The 19,509-nt window shown below is 40.6% G+C and overlaps 1 protein-coding gene across 1 annotated transcript in view; it reads right to left on the bottom strand.

Moving 5' to 3' along the window:
* The window catches only part of LOC145982729 (nuclear pore complex protein Nup205-like), a gene marked incomplete at its 3' end in the record, with an annotated part of 239,435 nt that overhangs the window by 194,015 nt on the left and 25,911 nt on the right, over nt 1-19,509 (bottom strand). The window contains exons 3-4 of the mRNA XM_083116091.1: nt 3,992-4,160; nt 2,702-2,920 (exon numbers count right to left, since the gene is read on the bottom strand). Of these exons, the coding sequence (XP_082972217.1) occupies nt 2,702-2,920; nt 3,992-4,160 (388 nt within the window). The remainder of the gene's footprint in view (nt 1-2,701; nt 2,921-3,991; nt 4,161-19,509) is intronic.

The following is a 19,509-nucleotide window of genomic DNA, read 5'->3' as shown; positions in this document are numbered from 1 at the left end:
GGGTTATCTGACAGACGGAAGATTACTGCGAGATCTTCAAGTTGATTAGGTAAATTTGAGTTTGAAATTCTTATACAATTAACAATTTTTTCATAGTAGATTAGTACATCCCGTAACATCATCACACAGACACCTTATATTGTTAATATATTTGTGTGTGTGGGTGGAGAGAGGCGGTAATATGTAAGTTTGAAATAGAGAAAACATCTGTTTGTACCCTTGAGTTTTTGGAGAGTTCAACTTGTTAACAGGGAATTATACTTGGATATTATCATGGTCCTAGGGGAATCACCCTGAATACATAATATTTTTCATGTTATCCACAGTCAAATTCCACCTCTTGTCTGTGAGGATCATCTTATATGCTGAAAATTATCATTGAACATAAACATAGTTAGATGATACAAATTTGAATGCAGAAAAGTTACTTCACAAGGTGTGAATGCCACAGAACACAGACTGACACGAAAGTGATACCACATGTATCAGATGTTTACACTTTGGATTATGCAAGTGACAGTGACGCCTGACATTTTGCTTTGTTTAGAGCTTTGAAAAATCATAACAGACTTGAAGAAAGGGAAATCACACATAGTAGTCGTTGAATATTTTCGTCACGAAACAGAGCAAATACCTCAGTGTGATACAGGATGCATGAGTAGAATTGGCTCAGTTTAATCAGGAAATGACAGATAATACAAGATTTTCCTTGATCCATGTTTTCATTCCAGATTCTCAGTTATCACTAAGACTTAAAGAACGCAGACCTCAAACAGATTGGATGATTACGAGTGGCCTGAGGAGTGGAAGTGCACCAGCACACATGGTCAGGAAAACTCAGAAGTGGCTCAAGGATAACTTTTCTGACCAAGTTACCCCTGATATGTGGCCTCCAAACTCACCTGACTGCAATCCTCTTGACTATTATCTGTGGGGCATGGTTGAAAGTATCACTAATAAGACTGCCTGAAACAATACAGGTGAGCTGAGGAAAAGAAACTGCCAAGTATTTCAAGATTTGTCTCCCGAAGATGTAAAATGTGCCTGTTCTCGCTTCCGGGGTCGTCTGGAGGCCGTGATTGAAGCTGAAGATGGCTTCATTGAATAATTGATTGATTGATTGATTTGGTGTTTTAAGTCCAGTTTATGGACAGTAACACTAATCGGGACTGGACCTACAGTTTAAAGTGGGATCCGAACCACTTGTGCCTCCACCGGGTATCGAACCCGGGACCCCTTGATTACAAGGCGACGACGCTACTACTGCGCCATCGGGGAGGCCTACTTCATTGCATAAGTTCGATCTATAAAGCATTACTTTGTTCTTGTTTCTGGAATTTTCAATAAATTTTTAAAATTAGAACTTCATGTATTTTCCACGCCAATTCTACTTGCGCACCCTGTATAAAAATCCTGTAAAACCTTAAAAATATATATCTAAAACAAAGTTTGCTTTAGGCACATAAACCTATAATTTCTAACAAGCAAAATAACTTATTTCTTATTTATGTGCAAAGAATAAAATAGGTTAAAAACCTAAAATCTGATGTCTATTCTTAACTTTACAGTTGGGTCAATCCATATGAAGTCATACAACATGGTTGCTTGACCATTTTTAAAAAAGTTTATTTTTTGTGTGGTGTGAGCCTCATATGTTGACAGTTCAAAACCACTGTTATTTTATTGCATGGTTACATGTTGCCATTTTCCTTGCTATAGTTCTGCACCCCCTGGCGATAGAAGTTTGAAACCTTCAATGGAGAAGCGGGAAAGTCTTATAAGTGCAATGTATGGTTGCTCAAAAACCAAAATGCATTTACAAGGTAACAAACAAAATAATAACATAGGAAGCTTTACTTTTCAGCCCTCATATATATACTTTATTGTAGATCCATTTCAGGATTGTAATGTTGTTCATTGACATTCCAGTTTGCAAAATTTTAACACAAAATGTTAATAAGAAATGAAATTAGGCATATCATATTTAATGCAAAATATTGATTTTTTCACGAGTTTTGTATCTCTTAAACCAATTGAATCTCAAACTTAAAATTTTTACTAAAGTTACTTATCATGGAGTACTGTACTGTGTACAAATCAACTGCCCACCAGAGATATTTAACCCTGAACTTGGAATTTTTTAACAAAAAGTACATGTTTATGACCCTGTAGAAAAACAAATATTAAAGTCTCAAGCTTCAAATAATTTTGACATACTCTATTCGTACACAGGTACTTGCACAAATAAATTCAAATGTCAAACAAACTGCCTCCTCCCAAAAAAAAAAAAATCCGAAAATGTCATTTTCAGCGATTAAAATACACAATTTTGACCTTAAAATTTATTATGAAGGAATAATATTTAGAAAATTACAGACATATAATAATTGTAGCCTATAATGTGCTTAACATCACAGATTTTATCTCATTGTCGTAGGACGTACCAGAGCTGAGATAAAAAAGTTGCCGCCAATGCTTACGAATGGAGAAAATGACACGCGCCATGATAAAAAAATGCCCGCCATCTTCAAATCGGTGATAGTAAAAATAAAATAACAGTGGTTCTGAACTGTCAAAATATGAGGCTCACACCACACAAAAAATAAACTTCTTTAAAAATGGTCAAGCAACTATGTTGTGACCCAGTTGTGAGTGAAGAACAAAATATAACTTCAGATTTATAATGAACACAAGTACTTACCCAAAATCTTATTAATCAATCCTTCATCCATTACCTCCTGTGTGTATTTTGTAACATAATCAATGATATCTTCCAACGTCTCTACAGTCCACGTGATACCTCTTCGAGCCTGCACAAGAGTTCTGAGAGAGCTCACCAATGCTTTGCGGCCGTCATAATACAAGAGTACTGCGACCAAGCCTCTAGTTAACCCGGGGTGGTATGGCATTTGCTGCTGTGCTGAATATATGGAAGAAAACAGAAAAATATGTCAGTGACAAAGAATGTAACACAAACTGCAAAGAAAAGTGATCTACAGTGTTATCATGTAACACACGTCTTCTGGCATTTTATGTGAACTTCTCTCTAGATCCAGAGGATGAAAAAAGAAGTTTTTGAAATGTTGCAGCCCTTTTAAAGTGTTGCAGTTACACCAAAAAATCCATGGATTATTACAAGTGTGCCTGCTCAATTCCATTTAAACATTCTTGTTGTTTGGGTTAACCTGGAGAGGGAGGAAAAAACATAAAAATATGTACAAATACAGATATATAATAATGCTAATTTGTCCAGCTCTTTTTATACTTAGCTGTCCATTATTCTCTGTCATCTTTTTATATATAAAAATGGATGTGTGTGTGTGTGTTCCAGCATAACTCGCGAATGCCTGGAGCAATTTTAACCAAACTTGGTATACATATGACTTACAATTTGGAAAGAAATACTGTGGGAGTAAGACACCCCTGGCACCCCTAGGGAGGGGGTGGGAAGAGGTTACATGTAAAAATAATCGAAAATGACCGATATTAGTGTGGAATCCATAGTTGTCGGGGTCGCTAAGATGAATAGTGACACTCCCAATGCCGTTCAACTCCAAGTTCATCACCTATCGGCATGGGGGGTGAAAGGGGGTGAAAAATGAAATGTCAAAAATGACCTACATTCGTGTCAAATCCATAGTTTTCAGAGTCGCTAAGCCGATTGGTGACATTCACGATATATATATATATATACATATATGAGAGAGAGAGCGAGAGCGAGAGAGAGAGAGAGAGATATTCTCGATCACAATCAACAAGTCACAGGGACATTCTATTAAGTACTGCAGAGTGGATTTAAGATCGACAGGTTTCTCCAAAGGATAAACTAGGGGAGAGATATTATTCAGTTTTCTTCTCCAAAATAAGTTCTGAGGGTCTGCAGGGTAACCATGCAACCCCAGCAACAAGCTACTCCACTTCTTATTTGCTAGGTTAAGACTAATCGAGACACTTGAATCAAAAGCAAAACTGCTAGAGCATGACCATTTACCTGTGCACAAGAGATCCAAGGCCATATACTCATTGAGATTGTACATGTCTGATATAATGAGGGTCTCGTTCACAAGTTCCTTTGAGAGAATCTGATGACCCATGCCTGGAAGATTTATCCCTTCTGTAATGCCCTTTCGAAGTTCTTCTCGGTGTTTTGCATTTTTGGGCTGAAAATAGAAAGAATAAAAAATTTTAAGCACGATCATGTAATCTCTGCAAAACCTGTATTCGATTATGTTTAGTGGTTTTACGTATATCTGCTATTACGTAACCTGGATCCTCTGTCCTCTTGAAGTGTAAGGGTTTCTAACAGCCAAGTGATCCACAAACCACGAAATTACTTTACACTAGTGCTACCTATCATGCACCTACGATCTAAAGGGCTCACTCAATGATGCCTCATTGATAGATTGATTTTGTGTTTTAAGTCCACTTTATGCACAGTAAGGCTAATCCAGACTGGACCTACAGTTTAAAGTAGAATCCGAACCACTGTGTGCCTCCACCCTTGATTACAAGGAGATGACAATGATGCCTCATTGAGATATATTTATGTACATTCAATTTCACTTCTCCCCTTCTCTAGGTTGCCTTTTGTTCCATTACAGAAGAATGCACTTTTCCGGACTTCGCTCAACGAGTACACTATTTACCATAGCGCTAACCTGCCACTGCAATGCAAAGTGTAGAGGATGAAATCACACATAGCCCCAGTGTCTTGACTAGAAGACTTAGTAGGGAGCTTGGTATTCCGCAAACCACTGTGTGGAGAACTCTCCATTACAAGCTGAAGAAGCATGCATACCACATCCAGATTGTGCATAAGCTTGAAGCTGAGGACTATGCAGCCAGAGAAGTGATGTGTCACGACCTGCTACAGGCTGTGGAAAATGACAATTTGATGCAGAATGTCCTGTTCAGCGATGAAGCCACATTCCACACCTGTGGGCATGTGAATAGACACAACTGTAGGAACAACCACATGCACAGCAGGAGTGGCAACGGGACACAGTCAAAGTGAATGTGTGGTTGGGGATAACGAGGTTAAAGGTGTTCATGTTCACTGAAGCTACTATGACCGGACACATACCTCGATATGTTGGAATTTTTTTGGAGCCCCAGCTGGTATCTGATGGGATTAGGGATACTGTTGTTCTTCAACAGGATGCCACCCCATTCTGCCCTAATTGTTTGGGACTACCTGAAATGTTTTTTCCCTGATAGATGGATTGGTTGTGGCACGCCAAGGTTGTGGGCTCCCCACTCACCAGATCTGACACCCTTAGACATTTTTACCTGGGGAATCATCAAGTCTCAGGTTTACCAGGTGAAGATGCAGAGCATTCAACAACTCAAACAACGGATTCGGGCCTTAGCTGCTGCGATTACACCCATCATCCTGGAGAGAGTTTTTCGATCTGTCATGGAGCAGGGGGGGTTGTGTCTCAACGTGCAAGGTGGTCACATTGAAATGTATTGATTCTGTGTGCTGTTGTGGTGTATGTTTCAGTACAATTACATATTGTGCAATAAAATCTGTATAAACACAAAATGTAAAGTGACTTTAGAATTACCCTGTATATATTTCAATTTTTCTTTGCTTCTTCTTTCCAATTATTCATTCTTAGGATATATTTTGATGCTTCCCATATGCTGTCTTCTTTTCTCTTATCATAGTCTCCCAAAAGGCCAGTTCTTAAACATGTTTCCCACTACGACTTGAAAGGGAGAGACATACGCGAGAATCTCTCCACCCTCTCACCCCTTGGGATCCTTGCTGCATCTGTTTAAATGGTGTGTCCCGCCCACTGTTATTTTCTAATTTTAATATCTGATGCTACATCTATGGCATTGGTCTTTTGATAAAGTTCCATACTGTATCTTATTCACCACTGACTTCCTTCTTTTACTGGTTAAAATATTTTTGTCTCAAATTAATTTAATTTGTTTTCTTAATGTATTCACATCCATATATCAGTGGTTTCACCATCGTTTTTGTACAGGGACAGGCAGAAAAAGCGGACTGTTTTGAAATGTGTATATAAATAAAACAAATAATGTAATGCAAGGTTTAATAATCAAAATTGCTACAGAAATAATTGCCATTTTCAGTGCTTACATTAATTTTTCTTTGTTTTGAAAATTGTGTCCGACAATGAAAAACCTCCATTCCTTATACATTCATGTAGCCTTGCCTTAAGTTGGAAGTTGCCCTCACGAGCATTTCATTCGGAATTGCTTCTATTTCGTTGTAAATAGCTAACTTGAGATCACCAATTGTGTGAGGTCTTTCAACATACACTTTTGATTTAAGTTAACCCCAGAGGAAATAATCACACATCGTCAGATCCGGGGAGAGAGGAGGTTAGGGAACGTCACTATTTCTTGACAGTACACGTCCAGGAAACATTTCCCGGACCATGCACATTGAGGTTCTTTTTCAGACTCGAAAAGTTCTGACCCAAAGCAGTATCATATTCTTACTGGGTACACGGTCATGACAATCGACATGGAACTCCCTTCGAAACCATCGTTGGGTTTAGACAACAGACTCACCATTTTTAACACATCCTTCAAAAACAAAAGCACAATGTCGCCCAGTCCACTGCTCTATCTTAACTGAAATGGCGTTGAGCGACGGAGCCAATGAGCACTCAGTTGTTGAAAGACCTCACACAACAATCCAATTGTGTCAAAGGTAGACACCATTTTTGAAAATTTGAACCATTTGAACAACAATTGCTGATCTCAAGTTAGCTATTCGCAACGAAATAGCGGCAATTCCGAATGAGAGGAAGGCTACATGAATGTGTAAGGAATGGTAATCATTTATCGGACACAATTTTCAAAACAAAGAAAAATTAATGTGAGCACTGTAACAGGCATTTTTTTTTTTTAATTTTGATCATTACACCTTGCATTATATTAATTGTTTTATTTGTATACACATTTCGAAACCGTCAGCTTTTTCTGTTCAGTTTTGCATACCTGCACACATCTTTATCTTTAATTATATGAAGTATAGTAAGCTTTGGCAATTGCAATCTTTGCATTTCTTTCTCTGCTTCATTATTGTTTGTTATTACAAGGGTCAAGTGTTAAATATGTTTCTGGTATCAGATAGAATATTGGGGTGAGATCTTTACATATCTGATGATAATCAGATGAAATAGACCAACTTCATGAGGCATACTTTGACATATTTTATCAACTTAGCATGTTTACAACATATTTCTTCCATTTTCTCATAATAAGGCATATTTCTGTATAATTTTGTAATTGTCTTGCATATAATCGGTTATTTTATAATTTATTCTTTGTACCATTAGTGCAATGGATACTTTATAGTATCGATGGCAGGATAAGGAAATTACGTACAAAGAAATTAAAAGCGGATGCATTCTTTCCTTACCAACTAGTACAGAACAATAATACCCCCTCCCCTTTATTATCCCACCAACAATTGATAGCCTTGCTAACATTATTGAGGGAAAATGTTCTCAGTCATTGTTGTGAGGGAACTAGAATCACCGTAAACAAGTTTCAATTGTTCTAATTACTTTACCTTTTTTCGCTTCTCACAACAGTCAAAAGTAAAAATAACATTTGGTACATTACAGATCCTACTTTATCGGCAATCGAGTACGGGATTTCGAGATGACTTGTCGTTTGAGGCACACACATATCAGTGTGTATACTCTGTCACGGGTATCTCCAGAAATGGAAACAAGTCTCTGTGCAAGTAGTGGCACAAGATGGCTCAACCATTGAACACATGGGAGAGGGAACGGGCTGCATGGGGGGGGGGGGGGGTAGGGAGAAGTGACGCAGTTACCAGCATTCCCAGTAGCATGAACTGCTTCACTTTTTGCGAGTGCATTGTGGAACAGAAATCATATTTGAGTGTAACATGGTCTGACAAAAAAATTGTGGGTTTGTGGCGACAGCCACTGACCTTGCCTGCCACCTAACGAGGGGAGAAGGAACTTCCTTCGGCCTCACCAGATGTGAGGTGGTTGACCCGAGGAAAGGGAGGAGAAAAGCAGAGGGCAAAAGGACAGTCAGTGAGCAAGAACGAGATCGGTTTCTTTCTATATTACTTAGTGCTTGTGGTGTAATAATGCATGTAAGTAGCGATCATCCAGAATAAACCAGGAGGTAAGATAACATTCTTTCATTTGGTGATTCTACCCGAATTGGTGACCCCGACGTGATCTCTTTTGGGGCGTGAATCGCACGTGACCCCTTTGGTGTACCATACCACCCAGCTCGAACCAAGTGCATGCAAGACGACGTGTCCAATCCCCCTTTCTTTGTTCTGGACACACCAACTACACAGTGATGACAGAGGAACTTCAAGTGCAGCTCGACCAACTCGTGTGGGAAAACGAGCAACTCAGACAGCAAGCACTTCAACCGATGGCTCCAGCACTGCACACGGTACAACCGCAACAGAACTCCGTACATCAAGTGAGTGTGAAGCTCCCCCCATTCTGACACGAGGACATGGAATTGTGGTTCTCGCAAGTGGAGGCCCAGTTCACCATCACCCACATCACCCGGGAAGAGACAAAGTTCGCATACATCATGGGACAGTTAGAAGGTCGGTACGTGTTCGAAGTGAGAGACATTATACGTACACCACCGGCGACCAACCCTTACACCCGGCTGCGGACGGAACTCACGCGGAGATTTTCCCTGTCTGAAAATCAACGATTGCGGCAGATCCTGATGGAAGAAGAAATGGGCAGCCGCAAACCGTCCCAGTTGCTTATGTGTGACGACTTGCTGCGCAATTGCTGCAACACTGCAAGTCCAAGCGATTTTGCAGGTGCAGTCTTCGAAACTCCCACTGGACCAACTTGCTTCACATTGTGGAAGTGAACCCCTACATGCTCACCCCCGCAACAAGCAATATCGCCGCAGTGTCTTTCTTGCCCAACCTGCTGGCTATCTGTGCGACGCCACGGTCGCCCATCGCCTACACAGTTTGGCTTCTCCAGCACGTCGAGGAGCTAACTCGCCAAGTCACGTCCCTGAAAAGCGACTTTCGCACCTTCCACAGATGGTCGCAATCGCGTGACTGTACCAGCCCGCACCGCTATGGCCGCAGATCGCCGTACAGAGGAAGAGATGACGGGATAAGCTGGTATCATCACCGCTTGAGCAACCAGGCTCTGAGGTATAACAACCCATGCACGAATGCATCCGACACAGCAAACACCAACGACAGCCTCTAGTCCTGGCAAACGGCTGCCGGTCTGGTGGAAGCCGCCTGTATGTGACCAACCCCTATAGCCACCACCGCTTCCTTGTAGACACAGGCTCGGATGTTTGATGTTTCCCGAGACGTTTGCTCCCAGACAGACGCCATCCAACAGACTTTGTGCTCAGTGCTGCAAACAACTCGACGTTTCATGGTGTTTCGTCCTCGCGGACGTTTCCGTGCCCATCATTGGATCAGACTTCAAGGCATACACACAGATTCCCGCAAACCCAGACGACATTCCGAAGACAGCGATCACCATGCCCTTCGGACTACGCAACGCCGAGCAGACATTCCAGCGTTTCATCGACGAAGTGCTCTCAGGACTGGATTTCTGTTTCCCATTCATCGACGACATACTCATCTCCATGCGCAACCACAAAGAACACCGCGAGCACCTCCGCGCCCTTTTCAGATGCCTCTCGGACCACGGAATCCTGATTAACACCCAGAAGTATGTAATTGGAACCCACTCCGTCACGTTCCTTGGCTACGAAGTCTTTGCCGCCGGCACACGACCGCTTCCCGACCACATCGCAGACCTACAGGATTTCAAATGACCAGCCACGGCCCGCGGCATGCGTCACTTCCTCGGCATGATCAACTTCTACAGTCGTTTTCTGCCATCCTCTGCTAAAAAACCAAGCTTCTCTGCATGCTGAAGTAACCACCCTTAGCGGATCCCAGCCATTCCCATGGACGTCTAACCAAGAACAAGCTTTCGAGGCCTGCAAGACGAGCCTTGCCAATGCCACGCTCCTGGCCCATCCACATCCCGAAGCCCCGCTGGGACTTTTCACTGATGCCTCCGCCACCACCGTCGGCGCATGACTGCAACAGTTTGCCAACGGCTTATGGCAACCCCTCGCCTTTTGATCCCAGAAACTCACCACCAAGCAGACTAAGTGGCCACCGTACTATCACGAACTTCTTGCAGTCTATGCAGCCGTTCAGCACTTTCGTCACATCCTGGAAGCGCAACACTGCACCATATACGTGGATCACAAGCCCATCACCTACGCCTTCCAGCAGCGGCGTGACAAACTACCTCCAGTGCAACTGAACCAAGTTTCATCGCTCAGTTCACCATCAGACATCCGCTACATTGAAGGCACCTCGAACATGGTCACGGATACGTCATCATGGGTGCACGAAGTTGACGGGAACACCCCCACCCCCGACTTGCGCTCCCTCGCCTCCACCCAAGAAGACCATGAGCTCCGCGAGCTCCTGAACGGCGATTGCGATCTCCAGTTCATGGACATATCTGGCACCGAAGTCAATCTCTACTGCGACACCTCTAACGTGAAACCCCGGCCGTACGTACCCGCCATGCACTGCCGCCACATTTTCGATGCCTTGCATGGCCTGAACCATCCCGGTACCCGAGCATCTGCATGCCTAATCACGTCGCATATGGCCCCGAGTCCAGCAAGACTGTCGCACTTGGACCCGATCATGGCAAGACTGCAAGGCCACCAAAGTTTCCCCAACATGTGCACGCACCATTGGGCACCTTCATTCCTCTGTCTACAAGGTTTCAGCATGTGCACATCGATCTGATTGCACCTCTCCCACCAGCGGGACCCTACAAGTATTGCCTCACAGCCGTGCACCATTTCAGCAGTTGGCCCGAAGCCTACCCCCTGGAACGCATCACCGCGGCAGATGCCGCGACTGCCCTCACATCGTGCTGGATCTCTAGATTCGGTTCACCAGCCTGCATCACCACAGATGAAGGGTGGCAATTTGAATCCAAACTCTTTTGCGAACTAGGACGGACCATCGGGTCCGAGCGCCATCGTACCACAAGCTACCTACCACCCATATGCCAACGGCATGGTTGAGCACTTTCACCGCCACCTCAAGGCAGCACTCATGTGCCACACTGTCCCCTCGTGCTACTTGGGATTCGTGCGGCCATCAAAGACGACCTCACAGCATCCCCTGCCAAACTGGTGTACAGCGAACCTCTCAGACTCCCAGGATAGCTCATCGTGCCACAAACAGCCACCCGGATGGAAGACCCTTCTGACTTGGTTTCCAGACTTCAGCAACACATGGCCTGCCTACGACCACAACCCGGTTCCCATCACAATCAACCCAGCACCTTCGTCTTCAAGGACCTGCGCCCACGTCTTTGGAGCTACCTCAGAATATGAAAAATTAATTGTTCATCCACCATCTACAAATGCTTTTAACAATGCAAATGCAAAATAAAATCATTCCCTTGGTGTATCTACTTGCCACATGAATTTCAGCTAAAAAAAACTCTAAATTTGCTAGAGATATTGTGGTCTCAAGATAGGTGACTTTCCCCCACCCTTCCTAAACCACACACTACAGTATATTACAGAGTAATGCTCAAGTAATGTCCTAACGTAGCTAAGACTTTGTTTTCTTAATCTACAAAAATCAAACCTCAAATATTTGCATAACTTAAAGCTCTCGTAAGGCATGTTAAATCAGTCTGTCGTCACTATCTTTAAACATGGTGACAATTTTTTCTCAAATACAAAATGACACCAATCCTGTAAGTTATTTTGTAACTCTAAAAATTGCAACTCAAAAGTTTTACATTTCTGGCAAAATGTATGTTTGCGATTTTACCACCGCTCCTCTCCTAAACTATGAAATATAATTTTAAAAGTTTTACTGCAAAATAGCGGACCGACGAATTATCTACAATGACTGAGTTTTGTTCCATATACTCCAAAAATGCATTGTAGACAGTTTTGGGGAAAAAGAGAGCATGGTATAGTGTGTGCGTGCAACATGAGGAAAATTAGTTTTTCCTTCACCATCTTGAAACGCATTGTTCAGTTTCACTCACATGTAATACCATTGCAGTCTGTCAAGTTTTCTACAAGGGTCGTTCAAGGTTGACCGGGATTTTCGTACGTAAAAAATCGATGAATAGCCGGATCATGATGAAACGTGCGGGTGACGTAATGTATTCCTTCGCGAGTAACTAGCGCCCGGCATGACGTATTTCGCTCATGCGCAGCAGTTGCAGCGAACATGGCGGCAAGCAGTGTGTCTGTGGCTGTGGAGCAGCGGTGTGTAATCAAATTTCTCGTGAAGGAGAAAGTGAAACCAGCTGAGATTTTCAGACGATTGCAAGCACAGTATGCTGAACAAACGATGTCGCGGACAAGAGAGTACGAATGGTGTGAGCAGTTTCGCGAAGGACGGGAGCTGGTGACAAATGAAGCGCATGGACACATTCGCCCGACTGCAGTCACACCAGTGAATATCGCACGTGTTGAGCAAGTGATTCTTGAGAACCGGCGAGTAACAGTGCGGGATATTGCTGCCGAGGTGAATATCAGTGTCGGGAGTGTTGAGACAATCATTCACGACCACTTACGCTTCCGCAAAATCTATGCAAGGTGGGTTCCCCGCCAGCTGACATTCGATCAGAAGTGGACACGCAGGATGGTCTGTGAACAGCTTCTGAATCGGTTTCGAGCAGAAGGTGATGAATTGTTGCAATCCATCATCACGTGTGATGAAACATGGTTGCACAATTCAACCCCAGAGACCAAAAGACGCAGCATGGAGTGGCGGCATAAAGGTTCCCCGCCCCCCAAGAAAAGCAAAACGCAGCCGTCCGCTGGAAAGATCATGGCAAGTGTCTTCTGGGACATGAAGGGCGTTATCCATGTGGATTTTCTGGACAAAGGGAGCACGAATAACGCCCAGTATTACTCCACATTGTTGAGTGGTGCTGTACGAAAGTCCATTCACAAGAAAAGACCTGGGATGTTGTCTGGAAATGTCATTCTTCTCCATGACAATGCCCGCCCTCACACGGCCAATGTGACAACAACAACTCTGGCCGACATGCGCTGGGAAGTTCTGCCCCATCCCCCCTACAGTCCGGATTTAGCCCCCAGTGATTATCATTTGTTTGCACCCCTTAAAGACCATCTGGGAGGGAAGAAATTCACGACAGACGAAGCACTGTGGAGCGATGTCCTCCAGTGGCTACGACAACAACCAAGTTCTTTCTACGCCAAAGGAATTCGGGAGCTGCCAGAACGATGGCAACGGTGCCTCGGCACGCACGGAGAATACTTGGAAAAAAAACTGACATAGTTTGGTGTTTCTTCTGCTACCTATTTCCTCTGCAGAAATAAAAGTCACGGTCAACCTTGAACGACCCTTGTAGTTGCAGAATCATGTTATCATGGTCACTAAGTAGATGACTTCTCTGTCTTTGCCCATCGTGCATTATGTTTCGATAATTTTATTGTGAATTTACAGTGCAAGTGATGTCACAATGCTCCTGAAAGTTTTATGCACAAAGCTCGGTATTGTACGAGGGTCGTTCAAGTCAATCGGGGACTTTTTTTAAAAAAAAAAATAGAAGAAAAAATTTCAAAGTGTGGTAACTGGATTTATTTTTCCACATAACCCCCTGCTACAGTTATACACTTATCCCAGCGTTTAACTAACGACTGGAATGCTTCGGCATAGAAAGATTTATCATTACGGCGGAACCATTGTAGGACATCATTCTTCACTTCATCATCAATGTTGAAATGTTTTCCTCTAAGGAATTCCTTCAGGGTTCCAAACAGAAGCGCGGGAAATAAGCGCCGCCTACCAGTAACAGCACACAGTTGATAGTTCCTACTGCATACAAAACCTCCAGCCTAGGCATCTATTTAAACCTGGAAAAAAAATAAGTCCCCGATTGACTTGAACGCCCCTCGTAGTTTCTAAAAAGGTTTGAAAATGTCAAAAATGGTCAAAATATAAAAGTATACGTATGCATTGTATTTATTTGAGTACCCCATGCCCCCTATTTTAAGAAAAAAAAGTATAGATTATCGAGAATCGTAGACTTCTTGGGCATGGAGCTCCTCACCACGATTAACATTTATCCTACATGTGTAAGCAACCCATTAAGTTCAATCAATGCACTGAACTGGAGGGAGAGAGGTGTCACTGTCTCAGTGCAAGGCATTGGAAAGAAAACACAACATTGAATGAATCATTGGAAAATGTTTGGATTAATTTTAGCACAGTTAACTTTATTCTACTTTCACATTTCAATAAAATGTACTCAATTCTCCTTTGTAATGTTTTATAAATGGAAAAATGTATTGTAAAAGTTGATCGTGACAGGTGAAACTATGTGGCTTGCCAACATATGGAAGTGACTGATATCTAAAATGCTACCACATTTCAAAATTATAAGCTTTGTTCGTTCAATGTTTTATCCAAATATTTCAGACCCTTTTGATTTTTGTTTCTTGGATATAAGTTCACATTATTTCTTTTAAAAGTGCATTTCTAACATGATTTGAGAATTATTTTGAGTATTATAAGCTTGGCTAAGCCTTTATTTTACAAGTTTTCTCCAACTGTTGACAATTCTAGAACCTCTCAATTATTTAAAGCAATAATTTACACCATTTTCTGAAAAAACCCACATTTTGAGTGGGTTCTTTCCTGAGTTTTTCTGAAAAAACCTGCATGAGGAAAACTGGGCTGTGCCCACCCGAGGCAACCCTGGTAATAAGTGCAGTTTTTAAATCAAATTTTGGATTATATCCACAGTTTTCAAATCAAAATGTCGTTTTATATACTGATTTTTCACCGCTATAACAGCAAAATTTTATTTCATTTACTGCTTTTGAACCTGAAATTGAGTCTCTTCATGTACCAAAATTTTGCTTTTTTATTTACCAAAAATATGTGCCTCTACTAATTGTGAACAATGCCTAAATCATCCTAATTGCAAACACATAAAAGTGAGATATAATTATTTGTCCTAATTGCGAACACATGGAACTAAAAAAATTGTTTTCAGAAACAAATAAAGGTAGTGACCCGGAGAGCCATCTGGTTTTACTAGCTACAATAACCAACCTGATTGACTTATTATGGTCATCTACTCTGTAAATCCCTCCAAAGTCATATACCCTGTCAACATAATCAGACTTCCATTTATGTGTTAATGTCTCGAAAATCCCTTAGTGACAAGAGAGATGTCGTTCCACGCTCTGGTAGCAGTGACCGTTAAGGAATTTCCATAAAACATTGTTTTGTGGGAGGGAATGGCCATCAGAGAGTTGTCTTTCGAACGGGTGGCAAAGGTGTGTGCTGAACTTAGGGGTTGAAATCGAGAAAGTAGGTAGGACGGCTCTCGTGAGTTTACTATTTTGTAGAGCGCTGTAAGAGCGTGAAAGCGGCGGCGAGTGGAAAGGTCGAACCAGCCTAGATCCTTGAAAGCCGGGGTCAGGTGGTCAAAATATTTGATATTATAAATGTAGCGCACACATGCATTTTGTATTCCCTGTAGACGTCTTGCTAGTTCACCGTGAGACTGTCCTATTCTCAAACTGTCATGTTCAAAGTTATTTATGTTATTGATGTTTTTAACTCATGCATGTTTGTTTTATAGATATTGTTATAATCATCTTATCACGCTGTATAAAATACAAGAAATGAAATTGATGTAACCATAGCAACGAGAAATAATAAGTACTAAAAATGGTGATGGAAGTTGTGAGATTTTCTGCGCCTGTATTGTATTTATTTTAAATATAACGGTTATCGTTAATTACGCAATTTTATTTGCATTGATAATCGTTCTGCAAGTTTAAGCGCAGCGACGGTTATCAAGAGTGGCGACCCAGAAGCCAGGATTGTTCAAAAAGTGTGCAATCTTCTGACAGTGGTAAGAATGTCTGTTGTAATGGAACAGAATTTTTGTCATATGCTGAATTAAGACTCATGTCACAATCTTCAGTGTGCTTGTATAACGTAACTTCTTAAGTGAATCGTCATATGTGTAAAGATCACAATGGCTGATAAGTTAAAACAAAGTAAATCTAAATCGTCGCGTAAAGACACAAACATTCAGGCTAATACAATGACTACTTACTTTGATGCTGGTAATCCCGTAGTCGCTTCCAGTAATGCGAATACTACAGAACATGACGTTTGTTCTACAAAACCCGACAAATTATCTTGTTGTAATGATCCTGACAATGATTTGAGATATGTTCAGTGTACACAGTGCTCGTCATGGCATCACATATCTTGTCTCAAACTTACAGTCACTCACTGGACAATTTATTCGACTACACTAGAAAATTATTATTGTAAAGATTGCAAACCAGATTATGATCCTTTTAGTTTGCCAGCTTATCTAGAAACTCTTAACCCGAATTTTGGTGATTTGTTAAGTACTGTTAAGAGTATTCAATTGCTTATGGTAGCTTCTAATGAAGATCTCAAGACGAAACTAGAACAGTCTAATGCTGAAATGAAATCGCAGTTAGAACAGTCTAATGCTGAAATGAAATCTCAGTTAGAAAATTCTATGAAATCGCAGTTAGAACAGTCTAATGCTGAAATAAAATCACAGTTAGAACAGTCTAATGCTGAAATGAAATTGCAGTTAGAACAATCTAATGAAGAACTAAAAGCACGAATGGATCTTGCTAACCAAGATATGAAATTACAGTTACAGCAATCTAATCAAGAATTTTCAGAGTTTAATGAGAATATTAAGTCTCAGTTTGAACAATTGAAATTGGATATTTATAGTAACCTAACTTCAAAATTTGAATTGGTTCATCAAGAAATTAATACTGTTAATCACAGATTAGACAACTTGACTTCCGATGTTAAAACACAACTTGATTCAATAGCTTCTGAATGTGTCAAGAAAAATGAACATTTGGGAAGTATTTTAAATAGCAATATTTCTCAAATCCGAACAGAACAAGACGTTCAAGGACAACAAATTTTAATAAATAAAGATTTGATTAGTGAATACGATAAATCTATTACAGTATGTTCATCCAAAATAACTGATATTAATAATAGATTATCATCGTTGGAAGTTGCTGGTAGGGAAAATGTACATTTTGGTACGTATATTACTGATTGTAATAACAGGTTGCAACATATAGAATCTCGTATTGATGTTTTGCAAACTAATTATGCAAATTCTCAACGCAACACAAAAGGAAATTTGAAACCTCCCCTTGCACAAAATAGTTCTCAAACTAAGACATCACGTGAAAGGGCTAGAAATGCAGTTGACTCGGGGGTGACTAATTCATCTACTTATTCATCTGATGAATCTTTAACAACCCATGTGAAAACAACGTTCGATGAACCGCATGTTCGAAATCGTGTTCGCTGGAAGCGAAACAAAAGATTTATTCCAGCCTGCAATGAGGAACATTATCGAAATAATATGTCACCTAATAGTGTACAGTTTAAGGATACAAGTAATTATGCGATTAACAATATGCAGACAACTTCTAGATTGAATTCTACCGTTACAAATATTGATAAACATTCCAATGTTCAACAATGTTGTTCTGCTGATGGTGAAAATAGTTACATAAATCAAATGTTTACATACTCGCAAGAACCTAACCTCCCTGTCGTTCATCATAGTAATGTTCCTGGTGAAACGTGTGGGTTTCGTCATATTTCTTCCTTGCAGAATGAAGCTTGCAGACCATGGTTTCAAGGTGAAAGGCGTAATTCAAATTTAATGACTGGCACAAGTTGTCCAAATGCTGAAATTGGTGTTAATGAGTCAAATACAAATAACAATTACTGTGATAATCCACAAAGTCAGTTTGATCGTTGTATTTCTCCAACGTCTTTACCTGTAATTACTGTTGGGGATAGAGGAAACAGATATGTAAAGATAAATGAACTGTCTCATTTACCCAAATTTTCTGGGAAAATAGAAGACCAATCGGCTCGAGAATATCTAGAACATCTTAATTCTATGCTTGATCTTATGGGCATTCCAATTAACAAAAGGCTACAGAGTATTCAGCAGTGTTTCACCAACAGAGCTGCGTACTGGTATAGAACTCACAAACGTATGTTTTCTTCATATGATCATTTTCAAAGGGAATTCATGAAACAATTTGCAAGTCCGGAAATACTACAGTCTCAGTTATCAGTATTAAGGAACAGGAAGTATGATCCTACAGTACATGGTGATTTAGAAAGCTTTGCGTTGAAAACATATTCAAATTATTGCAATTTAGTTGAGAATCCAAACGAATTGGATGTTATTCAATTAGTTATTAGCCAGTTACCAAATAATATAGCTAATAACATAACTTGTCATGAGATACGTTCTATGGACCAGTTAACAACTATGTTAAGGAAATTAGATGTTGTCCGAACTAGTAGAAGAGGACTTATTTTCCTACCGGAAGAAACCGATAATAGTAGTAAGGTTAAACCCAACAAGAATCCTGACAGTATGAAATCAAAATTTAGTGTCAAGCAAATTAATGTTAAACACACCAAAAACACTTGCTCATCTTCTACTCAGACTTCTTCGATGGATGCCCAAGTACCTTTTACTAATGAATTTGGCAATGCTAATTCAAGATATGGACAGTTTAGAGGTAGCAATGGTAGTTTTAGAGGACGTAGAAATAATCGTGGCTATTCAGGATTTACATATAATAACAGAAATAATTTCAGATTCCAAAGAAATAATGCATACTCTGGTATTTCCGGTGACATTACAAATAGGAATTATAATCAGGATGCTATACGTTCTCAGTTTCCTAACAGTAGTCAGAATGGAAGGATTTTCTACAATAGGCAAGCGCAGTATACAAGTGAGCCTGCTCTCGCTCCTACTTACAGTCAACCTGTTAATGTGACTTCATTACAACCACAAGATGCATCTACAACTTCTGGAATATCAAATTTTCCTTCTGCAAATGTGTCAAGGACCTTTACACGACAATCTGGTATTGGAACATCTTACCAATCAAAAACAAATTTAAATTAAAGGAGCGGATGGAAGTGCCTCGTTCACTCTGCTTTCTTTCAGAGAGGCCAAATTTGAACAAACTAAATTCATTTCAAACACAGGAAATTATTAATGTACGTGATGATAAAGACTTAATATCGGAACCACTACAAGTGAATTTTTTATTGGAATGGTTTGAAGAAGAACCTGAATGGACTGTTAGTGATTATGATATTCCGGTTCCATTAACTGAAGTTCCAGTTATTCATGGAATTATTTGTCAAATACCTGTAGTTTGTATTATAGATTCTGGAAGTCAGGCAAATGTTTTAAATTTTGACGTTTGGTGTAAACTATCGTCTTATATTGGTAACATTAAACTTGATAACGTGGAAGATGTAAAACTCACCGGTTTCGCTGGATCCAAGAAGTGTAAAGTTGTTGGCAGTAAAATTATTAATCTGCAGATAAAGAACGAATA

The sequence above is a fragment of the Lepisma saccharinum genome, unplaced genomic scaffold (assembly GCF_977018435.1).
Source record: "Lepisma saccharinum unplaced genomic scaffold, izLepSacc3.1 HAP1_SCAFFOLD_378, whole genome shotgun sequence".
NCBI classification, from domain to species: Eukaryota; Metazoa; Arthropoda; class Insecta; order Zygentoma; family Lepismatidae; genus Lepisma; species Lepisma saccharinum.
The sequence above is the reverse complement of the archived record's forward strand: the minus strand, read 5'-3'. Positions and strand labels throughout refer to the sequence as shown.